Genomic DNA, 13,482 nt, shown 5'->3' with positions numbered 1-13,482 from the left:
TTTGATTTGGATTTCCCTGATGCCGAGCGATGTTGAGCACTTTTTCATGTGTCTGTTGGCCATTTGGATGTCTTCTTTGGAAAAATGTCTGTTCATGTCTTCTGCCCATTTCTTGATTGGATTCTTTGTTCTTTGGGTGTTGAGTTTGATGAGTTCTTTATAGATTTTGGATACTAGCCCTTTATCTGATATGTCATTTAGCATATATTAGTTTAAAGTCTCCTTCACCACTGCATTGAATTGGTTTGTCTTGTTTTTATTTGAGCTTAATTGTCCTGTTTCGTATGTGTTTAATTTTGTAGGATACTTCATATCCTTCTTGGATGCAGGCAGAGTGCAAATTTTAAACAAATAATAACAATAGATTAAATTTATGTAGAATTGGCTCTTTTTTTTTTAAAGATTTTATTTATTCATTTGAGACACAGAGATACAGAGAGAGAGAGAGAGAGCGCATGAGCAGTGGGAGAGGCAGAGGGAGAGGAAGAAGCAGACTCCCCGCTGAGTCAGGAGCCCGATGTGGGACTCGATCCCAGGACCCTGGGATCATGACCTGAGCCGAAGGCAGACGCTTAACCATCTGAGCCACCCAGGCGCCCCTAGAATTGGCTCTTTTATGTGCTGCATGTACAATTTATAGTACACCAGGGCCCCTCACAAAACCAATGTGTATGGTACATTTATGCCCATTTTATAGGACTTGGAACAATTTTGCTAGTTTGCATTATTACAAAAGCCTACAGCTATACATTAGCTTTTAACTACATATGTTTAGCTATACCTACCATTTACTTGGTATAGCGTCCTTGGTCAAGAACACAATCCCCCATAAGAAAAACTTTCCTATAAGCGAAGGCAGTGCACGTTATGACAACCCACTTTATGAGGCCTGTTGTAACACATTCCTGGGGGGGGGGGGAGGAACTCTCCAGAATGGCTATGTTTCCAGGAGACTATTAGGAATTTCTGGAATATTTTAGGCCAAATTTTAAACTCTGACTTGCTTCTTTTTCCTATTCAATGTGTTTCTACATCACCAGCACCCTTGCTAAGCAGCCAGGAATAAACAGTGCAAACTCGCTTTCTTCTTAGCTTCAAATAAACAATTAGAAATGTACATCAGTTACAAACCCATTTTAGCATAGAAAAGGACTAATGAAATACTTCTTGTATTTATATTAAATATTAGGTTTTCATTTAAGATTTCATTGAGAAAATATTAAAAAGCTTCTACTGTTAAAAAGATTTTAAACATATTAGGTCAGCTGATCCCCAAAGGCCATTTTCGGGACATTCCACGGGTCTACAACACTGAAGATAAAAGATTTCACTGGATTGCCATCAACTTCTTACTTTTGCTATAGAAAACTCTGTGATATGAGATAGAGAAAAATATCATAGAGAAAGCGGACCAGCCACTTACAAAAGTGCAAAGAAGGCCCAAAACAATAGAAAAAAGACACTAGATACAATCACTCTTTTCTTCCACTTTTAGCTTTAGTAGTTTAATTTGGAATTTGGCATACAAAGAAATTGAAAGTTTTTAATTATATGCCCCATCAACCAATCCTCTGCTTCAGCCATGTTATTTTACTAATCAACAACCCTCCAGTGGTTGTATGTCATCATTTGGATGATATACACAATTTTGTCAGTTGCCTTCAAAGTTTCAATAGGACTTTGCCTGTCCACTTTATTTTCCACATTATTTCAATCTGTACTCTAGATTCTATTAGAGTGGCCATTTTTTTTTTCTAACTCCATATACTATACAAAAGCCTCACTCTTCGGTCTGTAGGCCTTGGTCTCACCTGCCCAATTCAGGGATAACCTCACTTCTACCTGATAATGTCACTGTTTAATAATTCTGATTTTCTCTGGGTTTGAGGAGAATATATTGGGAACAATATATCCCACTTACCTCAAACAACTTTATATTTTTTCCCTTAAATTTCTTATATTGAAGTGAATTTGCTATCAGGCAGTCCCTCATATCTGAATCTAATCCACCTCTGAAAACTTGGATAGTGAAATGGAATTTCTTCCATTATTCTACATTGGAAAAGTAATAATGCATTCCCATTTCATCTTAAAAACCCCAACCAATTTCCTCAAATATCAGCAAAATACTCTAAAATGCCCATGTAACAATCCTCCAAATATGTATCATATTGTAAAGCATTTTATATACCAATTACATAATTATTGAACACTTAATGAGCTAATTAGCAGATATGTTTATGTGTCGTTCACAATGATGCCTTATTATACTGGATACAAAATAAACCAAAAAAAAAAAAAAACCCAAACAAACAAATAAACAAACAAAGCAAGCTTTCAAGTTGCCTGGGAATGTCTATGTTTGTTTTTCCACCATTAGAGATGAGGTGAAGGAACTCAAAAAATTTAGTGCTGATGAGGGATGATAGAAAGGCAAAGTAAGGCTTTTCCAGGCATTTCTAGAAAGACAATTCACTAGTGAAAAGCGATATACTAAGAAAACCATGAAATGAGCCACCAAATGGGTGCTTTGATTCCACGTGAAGCCAAAAAAAAAAAAAAAACCAACCAACCAACCAACCAAACAAACAAAAAACATCCTGGAGCCCTAGTCACCAAGTTGAGTAAATTAAAGCAAAAGAGACCAGGACAATGCCAAAATTATCATTTTAATTAATTAGTCTTAACAGTCAAGCAGAGTAAGGTGAGGGTGTGAGAAAGGGACAGCAATATCCAAATTCTGAGTAAGAGAAAAGTTATGTTCTACTCAAGCCTGGCAGGAGGGAAACTGTCACAGTAAGTATTAATTGAGGTTAGTGAGAAGGGCACAAATTTGTTAATTTTCTGAAATCAGTAATCTTGTTCTGTAGCCTCATTTACTTTTTGCTGTTTATGCTTAGCTGTTTTAATAAAGCTACATCACATTTTTCTTTTATACTGCAAGGGACATGCGCAGTGATGTGAATAAATCATGAAACAATATATTCAAGGAACATAATAAATGACACTTACTGAGGGAAAATTAACAATCAAGGTAAGCAGGGACTACGGTTAGAGGTGGGGTTCAGAGGATCGTGCTGTGATGCTGGAGCCGGCTTCACAGAGTGAAGAGTGAAGTGAGAGTGGGGGACTCAGTTGAAAGAGCCCGGGTTAATAAAAAACTTTCCTGGTTTCAAGTGTCTCTACTCATAGCCAAGGAGATTAACAATTTTGGTTTTGCTCAGCAGGTACCTTTCATTTCCTGTCTCAAGCTGCAAAATCCCAGAAGAGAACAGGTAGAGACATTCGCTGCAGGAGAAGGCAAATGAATGAACATCCAGGATTCTGGAAGTTCTTAGCTGAGCCCTGCAAGCAGTGCTTCCATCCCCCTCCTACTCCTGGGGGCGGAGGCAGGCTCCTTCCCCGTACCCACTGCCTCTTGTTTTAGAATTCTGCAAAGCTCTGGGTTGGAGCATCACGCTTACCTCTCAGAATCCCCCAGTAACATGTGCCTTGTCCTGTGCTAGGAGGAAAACAAGGGGGTGGGAGTCACCGTCCTCAGGGTCTGAAATCTCCTTTACAATCTCTTTAAAGAAAAAGGCTTAAACAGCAAATGCCTGTAACGCTTTGGAAGATGAAAATCTCCAAGTGCTACAGACAAGGAAGAAGACTCTGATCTTAATACCACATTACACTTGCCTTTTAAATTACTAATTCAACCTTGGTTGGATTGTATACAGTTTATTAACTCTCTCAATTTTCTACCACATTTGGTTAATGAAAGCTGAATGAATATTCTATCTCCTTATAATTGCTGATAATGTCCTCAAACAAAAGTATTTCCCTTCTGGGTAGGAGGAACCTTAATGAGCATGGCTGGTAACTGTGTGTTAAAGAGACAAAACCAATAGTACATTTTTGCATATGGCTAAAAGTGACCCAACAGAGTCTTAGAAATTTAAATTTAGATTTTTCTTTTGGGAATTTAACAGTGGGAAAAGGGTGGATTTTGCTCCGGGTCTCCTGCTTCAAGTCCAAATCACAAAAGCTAGCTGGACAAATGAAATCTGGATGTCTAAGAAAGTGCACTTAGTAAACGTGCGATCAAACTGCCAATTGTATATACGACAATGTATATTCTCATTGCTTTACATTGCGAATACATCTCTGAACAGTTAGGTTTCCAGCATAGGTTCATCAATCAGATCACACAGGCAGTCATTTGACTAGATAAACTTTAAGCTAAAAATTAACAATTGTTTCCTAAATACGATGTAGAAAAATGCACATGATTTGATAATTAAGTGGGGGAGGTAACAGGTAGGGGGGAGCCTGAGACACAACTGTACATTCCTTTAAAGTCTTAACTACTGTAGATTAAAAGTGTATATAAGCATCTTTTCTGAGAAAATAAATGGAAAAAAACCAATAAAATATTCATTATCTCTTGATACTCAATCTTGAGTGATGGGGTGCTACGTAATTTTTATTTATTTTTGGAAGCAGTTTTGATTTCCCACTTTCTCTGAAATTAAGATACATATCCTTTATTTTATTACATTAAATTTTTATTTAAGAAAAGGTATGCTGAGAGAACTATTTAAGTGATTGCCTCAGCAAAGCATCTAGTAAAACAAATCATCTGTTTTGGTAATTGGGTGTCTCATTTACCAGTTTGTTTTAAGGAAGTCTCGTCTCTGTGATTTTGCCCACCATGGACTCTTCAGTGCTAAGCACATAGGATATACACAGGTACTCAATTTAATTTTTAAATAAGTAAATGAATTAAAAACTTTGGAAAACATTAATTGAGTCTTAGTCTCTGCTTATAAATCTGACTTGCAAATTTTATGTATTTGTGAAAATCAAGCCCTTTATAACTCTAGAGAACAGACATTTAAGTGAGCACATGATTAGACAATCACCTTGAGAAACCTATTACTGAATTGGCTAAGGGTCCTTCTAGGCTAGGTAGGTGTGTGTCTAATTTGGAAGTTAATAGAGCGTCATTGCTTTAGAGTTTATCATCAACTTTTGAGTTTCTATAGTGCTAGAGGGGAATATGAGGCAGCTAATCCCCCAAATCATTTCTGTTTGGTTTAGAAATGCGGCATATGATTTTTCCCCAGAAGGTTTGCTTTCCTAATTTTGTTTTCTATGGGCAGGGTTTGCCTTTCTGGAGTGCACAGCCTGACTGACTGATGGGGAAGGTAACCAGAAATGGCTGGAGTTGGGGCAGAGGGAAATCAGCCTGGGATTAAACATTTACTACCCTTCAGCCTCAGGTTCTGAATTTAAGGTTCACTGGCATGGTTCTAGAAAGATATTACCTTTTCTTTGTATTACACTTCCTAGGAAGTCTTTAGTATGGGGTAGGTGTAGAGAGCTTAAAAGACAGGCTTTCCTCTCCCCTCCTTTTTTTTTTTTTTTTAAATCGCTTTAGGGGAATAAAATTTAAAGATGTTGGTGAGATTCTGGCCAACTTGCCTTAGGTTAGGAGAATTTCTTTCCCTCTTACCATTTTTTTCTGGTTTTGTTTTCCTCGTGGATGTGGATAAAGTAGATTGATTTTAGTGAAACTGAAGGCATCTCTTATGATGGAAGGACTTTTCTTTTAAAAAAATGTCTGGGGAGAAAGATCCCTTGCTTTTGGTGGGGTTGTGGGAGCATATCTCCTTAGGTTTGGAGGATTTCCATTTAGAAAAAAATTAAGTTTTGTGGGGCAAAACTATAAGGGCCACTGGTTTTAGTGAGATTGGGGGCCCTCCTGATGGGGCGGGGTATTTCCTTTCTTTCATTTTCTTTAAAATAAATAATTAACTTGGAAGAAATAAGATTGAGAGCATCTTTCTGTAAAAGAATTTCTTTTTCCTTTATTTCATCAAAAAAATACTTGAAAGCTGGAAGATAAATAAAGCCTCTGGGTTTGGGTGAGATTGGGTGCATCTCCCCTTGAAGAAGCCTTAGGAAGAGATTTTGGGGGGGATTTTTTTCTCCTTTTTGTGGGAGGTAGAGTGGGTTGAACATCAGGAATAATATGCATTATCATCAATAAAATACTGGTGCACTTTCCCTGAGAAGAATGTCTTTCTTTTAAAAATTTTCCCTTAGTTTATTTTCTTCTGCCTTTCATTCCCTCCTTCCCTTCCTCTCTACCCACTTCCTTTCCTCCCCCTCTCTCCCTCCTCTTCCAATTCCTTTCCCTCACCCCTTTGCTCTCTCCCTTCTTTTTTTTTTGTTTGGAGAAAGATGTTCAGGGACTTTGGTGAGTTTGGAGCATCTTCATTCCCTAAAAAGGAGGTTTCTCTTTGAAAATATACTTTTCATTGTTTCCCTTCTTTCTCCCTAATCCTAAATGTATTTTCTTGTTTTGAGAATGAAGGGGCTCTGTTGAGGTTGGGGACATTTTGGTTTTGTTTCTGTTTCTCTCTCTATTTATGCTTCCAATTTTTAAATTTCCTATATTAAGAATCAAGCTTCGGGTTTTGAATAAATTCAAATCATCTCCCACTAGAAGGATTTCCTTTTATTTTTTCTTCTTTAAAGAATTTGCATTTGTTTTTGCTGTATCTTGACAGAAAAGTTCATGTGTCTGTGAGGCCGGAGCACTTCTCTTTAAGAGGATTTTGTTTTCATTTCATTGATATTATCCCCTCCACCAACACACATGCCTTTCCATTATTGATTTTCTTTTAAACCTTAAAAAAATGTATTTTGAGAATAAGGTTCATGTGCTTTGGTGAGGATGGGGCATCTCCCCTTGGCAGGGGAGGGATTTATTTCTTTTGTTTCTCTTTTTCTCCTTTTCTGGGAATTAAAAATTCAGGATGTTTGGTAAGATCAGGGACCCTGTCCTTTAACATTTCTTTCTTTTTGTTAAAACATTTGTGTGTTTCTGGGATGGAAAGATTGGTAAGTTTCATGGACTTTGATGATTTTGAAAGTATCTGCCTGTACAAAGACTTCCTTTTTGTTTGTTTTTCCCAAAGAGAAAAAATTGGGGGGTGAATAAAGGTTATTTTCCTTGGTGAGGTTAAGAGGCTCTTAAGAGGATCTCTCTGTCTTTTGGTTCCTTTTTAAAAATTTCTTTTTTCCTTATGCATTCATTTATTCCTTTGTTTATTTTTGGGAAGAGAGTAGGTTCATTATCTTGCAGTTGGAGGAGTGATCTCTTTCTTTTACTTATTTTTAAAAATTCGGATATTATTCATATACCACAAAATTCACCATTTTCATGTGTACAAAGTCAGTGGTTTTTAGCATGTTCTCAGGGTTGTGCAACCATCACCACTATCTAGTTTCAGAACATTTTTATCATCTTTCAAAGAAATCCTTTACCCTTTAGCCATCACCCGCACTTCCCCCTATCCTCTTCCCCCAAGCCCCAGGCTACCACTAATCTACTTTCAGTCTCTAAGGATTTGCCTATTCTGGACATTTCATGTAATTGGAAGAAATAACGTTAGGGAGATTTGGTGAGACTCCCCTTTGAGAGATTTATTTTTGCCCCCATAATTTTTGTAAGAGATTGGGCATGAGCAGTGGGGTGCAAATAAAGTTGATAAATTTCATGAATTTTTTAAGGTTAGAAATACTGTTTACCTTGAGGTGATTTTTCTCTTTTCCTCTTTAATTTTTCTCTTGGGGACATAAGTTCCATGGGTTTTGATGAGGGTGAGGAACATCTCCCTTTAGAATTTCTTTCCTTTTTTCTTAAAATAATTTTAAGGGGAGGCATAAGTTTCCTTATCTGGGGTCACTGTTCCTTTCTTTTTTTTAATTTGTAAATTTGTTTTTCTATTTTGAGAATAAGGTTTATTTGCTTTGGTGAGGGTGGGGCATCTCCCTTTAGGAATGGATGCTTTCTTTTTTTAATCCTTAAAACTATTTTTTTCCACTGAGGGAATTACAGTCAGCAGTCTTTGGAAAGGTTGGGCACCCTATCCCTAGCAGAATTTCTATTTATTTTCTTTCCAAAAAAAGATCTTCTTTGGGAGTAATAGGTTCAGGGTCTTGCGCCTCTGCCTTGTATCCTTCCTTCTCAGACTCCTGTTCTAGGATGGCCCCCGCTGGGAGCATCAGACTAGGAACAGCAATTGCTGCTTTGAAAAAAATCCAGGCTGAGGGAATGTCAGCTTAAAGATTGTTCTTAAACAAATGAGGATCCTGTGTGTCACAGAAAGCCCTATGTTGGATTTTTTTTTAATCCACATTAGATAAATTAATAGTTATATCCTATTAGGTGTGAAGTTTTATTTTTGCCTTCTCCCACCCTGCTGCCTTTGTCAGGGGAATGAGAGTTAATAACGCAAAGGAAAGCATTCTGCAAACTGTAAAGCGCCATACTAGCAGAAGGGATTATATAATCCTTATTATAATATCCCTGACTGGTTTCCTGGTCTCTATGGATTTTCCCCTTTTCCTTGGAACCACTTCGGACAATGGATCAGCCTTTCATTTTGGGCTGCAGATGTGCAGAAGCCCCAGTCAGAGATTTTAATAAACACGTAAGAATTGTATTCTCAGAAAAGAAAGATGACTGACCAAATATCTCATTATCTTTTCTGCAAATGCTCAGGATCTCTCAGAATATACCAAACAAATCAGATGGTTTCATCAAAACCTGGCAAGGAGGGGGGAAAGAACCCAAGAGGAAAGAAAGTAATTTTATCCTGAACTTCAACAGGTTAAACATTTGATTCTACAATCCCAAAACTGTTTATAGTCACCACAGATATTCTGTTCACTTAGGAAAAAAATTTATTACCCCTGAAACCAACAACATCATCATTAGTCTGCTGCTGCTGGGACTGCAGGGGATAAGGACACTTTCCAAACCATTTTTTAATTGTTGGTAATTTGCTTCTTAATTATGGTTCTAACATTCATTCTGAAAAGGGAAAGATGGACTGCATTTCCTTAAGGGCTATATATTCCAGGGCATTTAAATAAGCATTTACTTCTCACTCTGAAATCAATGAGAACGCATTTTTATTCATTCACAGCAGCAGTCTCTACGTCGTCCTCATTGCTGGAAATGGAACTGATAGGTTTCAAGCTTCAGTGAATGTTTACTGAGCAAAAACAGGGAGGGCTGAATTGTACTAGGCACTGAGAGGGAGAGACAGTATCTCCCTTTCTCTTCTTTCTTGAGAAGCTCAGAAATAAGTGAAACGATAAAGTATTCGGGCAAGAATGACCAGATACCATATAAACAAATGCTTGCTGCTTTGCAAGAAAGTGTGTGCAAAAAATACCAGAAAACTTCTTTGTTATGGTTTGGGGTGTAATGGTCAATGGCAATTGATCTCTTATCACACACCCCCATCCCAGAAATAAAGGCCACAGAAGTGTATTTCTTTTCAGATTTTTCATCAATCACCTGTATGGTGTGATTATAATTTCGTAGCTAGTCAAACCCAACTAATAAAAACACAAACTATCTTTCTTCAACCATAGATGAGGGGAGGGAAACAAATATAGTATACTTCATGTAAGCCCCACTCCCCCCAAGCAAGTCATAGCATTGTTAAAGAACCAATTCACACATCCTTACTTACACTTGCTGCCACCAGGTGGGAGACCATGGCTCATTTCCTGGAAATCAAAACATTTTAGAAAGGAAGGAAATAGACAAGTTTGGTTCACAAGACTGTGTTATCCTGGTATCTATTTGGAAAGACAATATGAGCCCCCTTTTCTCAGTCTCTACTCTCATGACTGGCATCGATTTGCAAGCAACAGGTTCAGAAACCTGAAAAGAGAGCAGACTACACACTGGAAGATGTTGATTTTTTTTTTTTCACTGCAAAACCAGTCAGCAAAAATTATCTGGGAGAAACCTGCAGTCACATTCAAACACTTCGTTTTACTCATTTCATCCTTTGACTTATCAGGCTAGTTTCATGCTTCTGGTACTGACTGTGCCTTGCGACGGAGGATTTCATTGTATGATAAGAATCGTTGAGATTGTGTGTGTGTGTGTGTGTGTGTGTTTCCCCAAGTTTGCCTCAAGGAGGCAGTGTCTGAGAACAACACCTCCCCAGCTAAGATGGCAACCTGTTTGCCTTGAATGTTAAGATGCAAGTCAGCTGGCTGTGGGTGCTGTTTGCCTGAGGAGTCTGCAGCAGAGAACGGTCCTATCACTGAAGATCAGATGTTCCCAATGACACCAGAGAGCAATTGCAAAGCAACACCTAGGGTGTTGAAGAGGGGTTTGGCTCCCAGCAACGTGAGCGTTTACCCAGATCCTTTGCATCCTTCGAAATCATCTAGAGCCACTGATGGGTTCATCTGCATGGCCTTCTTAGTGGATGGTCAGGATCCTTAAACCAATTCTAAAAGATAAATGGCTGAACAAATGACTAACTCTACCAAGGGCAAAGTCAAACCTTGGGGGGTCCTGGTCCCCTGCCAGGGCTGACAAATGCCTATGGGTCAGCCGGCCAGCACATCTGAGAGGACACTCTGTAGAGGAAGCTAACCTGATTACCCTTACCTTGATCCTCCTCATCTGTCTGGCAATAGACATTTTCCTGTCAAGCTTGTGGGACATGCTTTCCCACTGTCACAGTTCTCATCTCCAGAGCTCCTGGCCTCCAGTCAGTCTTCCAGGGACCAAAGAGGCCATATATTTGCCGGCATCCTGGTAATTAAGTCCCCAGGTGTCAGTTTCTGAGCCATGTTCCCAAAATCTCACTTAAGAAGGCCATAGCTCAGGTGGTCCCTGCTGGTCTCCCTCCCACCGGCTTCATTACAAACTCTTCCAAAAAGACCAGAGCACACAGCGTCTAGCTGCACAGCCCTTTCCTGAGATCACTGCAGGGAAGGGCTGCTGCAGGGAGGGGGAGATCCACCCCCTGGTGAGAGCCCGGTTGTTGGATTAAAAACAACAACAACTTGTATCAGTCTCCTACAGTCCTATTTTATTTATTTTTAAACCTCTGCACTTTTTTCCCCCGTGAAACTTTTCGCGTTAGGCTTCTTCTTATTCAGTCGTTTATCATTGCAGTTATTTTGCAAACTCAAGCCTCCCTACTCATAACTCAGGAAGCAACCAGCGCTTCCATTTCCATTTCGCGATGCCAAGTTCTGCCCCCTTCCCCTACATTCTACAAGTGTGCGGTCCGCAGCAGAAGGATTCCAGAGCCCTGTCCCTACGCCCTGCTAGGCAGCAGGATGGACGGGTATTGGTGTGGTGTGTTGTTTGTTTGCTTCTGTGTTTTGTTTCGTGTTTTTTTTTTTCCTGCAGGGGAAGCTAAATCAAGGTGTATCTATGCATTATCATTGTATTCACAGTCTCGTGGAACGAAGTTTATAGGGGAAAAGGATGAGTAGGGGGAGTACAGAGAAAGCAAGAAAGACAGACTCCCGCTGAAGCGCCAATGGGATTTCAGGGGGTCCAAGGCAAACACAGAAAACCTCCCTCCTCCCCCCTCCTCCTCCCCCCTCCCCTCTCCCCCGGGCGGGTGCGCGAGGATCCTCCACGCGTCTTCTCCAGGCAAAGCGCAACGCTTAGGAAGGCATCTCTGAAGACTGGAAGAGATGAGGATTCCCATTCACACGCTCTCAAATACCAACTCCTATTTTGGTGTCTCTAAACCGGGACTCCTGTACCATTCCAAGTAGCCCCGGTGCGGGATGCCAGTCTCCCGCTCGTAACGCGGCCCATCATCATATCACAGTGTTTGCACCTACCTGCCGGGAAATCCTGCAGACCCATGGAATGGTGGCTTCGACACACGCATGCTCTCCCCCTCCTCCCCAGCGAACCCTGCCCTTCCCCTGCAGTGCGCGTGGGCGCCGCCCAGCCCCTCATCCCCACCCGGAGTACCAGCTCCCAGCAGCCGACAGAGGCGCCGCGCCGGGCGCCTCCTTGGAGAGCCGCCAGTTGCGTCCCCGCTGATGACCCCCTCGCCAGTGTCAGGGAGGGGGCCAAGCTGACGGCTGCGGCTCCGCAGCTTGGGCCTCTGCGGCAGTGACCGCGGCTAAGAGATGTGTCCCACCCACCCCCATCCCCACCACTCAGTCCCATCCCCGTGTACCCAGGGCCAGCCCCAAATACTTCTCTAGGTCTCTTGCGCTCCCCGGGGACGTCTTCCTCCTCTTTTTCAAGATATAAGCGCTCACTGCACTGCCACTTCTCCCCATGGGGAAGACTGCTCCGACTCCCAACCCGTGCAGTCACCCTGTTTCTAGCCCCAACAGCCCACTCTCGCTTCCACATGTTGCTTCCCGCCTCCCAACCATTTCCCACTCCCCCGGGCTCCTCCATCCCCGCATCTCTCCGCGCATCTTTGCCAGTCGGTGGCAGCCAAATGGGATGCTTAGGATACCTAGAGTCCCAGGAGCTCGATAGCCATCCGGCCTCGTTTTGCTTCTTTCCCCCCGCACGCCCCAGTGGGTCTTTTTCTTACCTTTATACTGGAGAACAGCAGTGGTGTTCGGGGAGATGATGAGGTCTTTAGACCCCTCTCTGGATCGACCACCGGACACTGCAGTAGACGTGGTGCTGGGCTCGGCTCCGTGCGGGACTTTGGAGCCGGCTCAGGGCAGGACTCTATGGCTGGTTCTGGGGCTGGTTCTGGGGCCGGCTCGGGGGCCGGTTCTGTGGCTGGTACTGGGGTCGGCTCAGAGGCCGGTTCTGTGGCTGGTTCTGGGGCTGGTTCCGGAGCCGGCTCGGGGGCCGGTTCCGTGGCTGGTTCTGAGACCGGTTCTTTGTCGAGTTCTGTGGCTGGTTCTGGAGCCGGCTCTGGGGCCGGTTCTGTATCTGGTTCTGCGACCGTTTCTGTGTCTTCTGTGGCTGGTTCTGGGGTCGCCTTCGGACAGGGTTCTGGAGCGAACCGCGGTGCCGGTTCTGGCGAAGGCGCGTGGAGCAGCGCAGGAACCCGCGGCGGCGGCGGCGGCGGCGGCGGCGGCGGCCACGGCGGCGGCGGCTCTGGAGACTCCGCGGGCTGCTCTCCATCCTGAGGCGGGGCAGTGCCCTGGGCCGCGGCAGCTCCGCGGTCCATGGCCGCACACCGCCTCAGGTCTGGGCAGCTCGCGCCCCTGAGCTTGGAGGGCTAAAGTAGCCTCGGGCGCCCCGCCCACTCCTGTTCGACGACCCCTTGCAGGGTGCCAAACTTTCCCCCGCCCCGCTCCATGGCTGGCTCCGCTCTGAGGTCTAACCCAGGGGCGCTCGGCGTCTCCCAGTGCTGGAACACGCCCCTCGGTGAGCGCACACCTCTTCGTAAGCAGCCACGGGCCCGATGGGCGGGAAGCAGAGGGGCTTGCGAACGCGGACTGGACAGAGCGCTTGATGACCTCCTAGCGACGTGCGGGAAGGCGGGGGGGAGACAAAAAAGGGGAGGGGGGAGTGGAGCGGCGGGGGGGGGGACTGTTGGAGCCCAGCCGTTTAACCCTTTGGTGACGTGAATGCAAAAAAAAAAAAAAAAAAAAAAAGCCAGAGGAGAACTTGAGGGTCTTTGCAACCCCCAACCACTCAGCTGTGAGCTGCGGCTCCTA

At 42.9% G+C, this 13,482-nt stretch overlaps 1 protein-coding gene across 1 annotated transcript in view; it reads right to left on the bottom strand.

Annotated features, from left to right (window-relative positions):
• The window catches only part of DGKK (diacylglycerol kinase kappa), a 138,705-nt gene extending 125,716 nt beyond the window's left edge, over positions 1–12,989 (bottom strand). Inside the window, exon 1 of the mRNA XM_081808868.1 lies at positions 12,396–12,989. Coding sequence (XP_081664994.1) covers positions 12,396–12,989 — 594 coding nt within the window. The remainder of the gene's footprint in view (positions 1–12,395) is intronic.
• Between the last annotated feature and the right edge of the window lie 493 nt (positions 12,990–13,482).

This window comes from Leptonychotes weddellii, chromosome X (assembly GCF_054177405.1).
Source record: "Leptonychotes weddellii isolate Sample4059 chromosome X, ASM5417740v2, whole genome shotgun sequence".
NCBI classification, from domain to species: Eukaryota; Metazoa; Chordata; class Mammalia; order Carnivora; family Phocidae; genus Leptonychotes; species Leptonychotes weddellii.
Note: the sequence above shows the minus strand (reverse complement) of the source record. Positions and strands in the feature narration are given on the sequence as shown.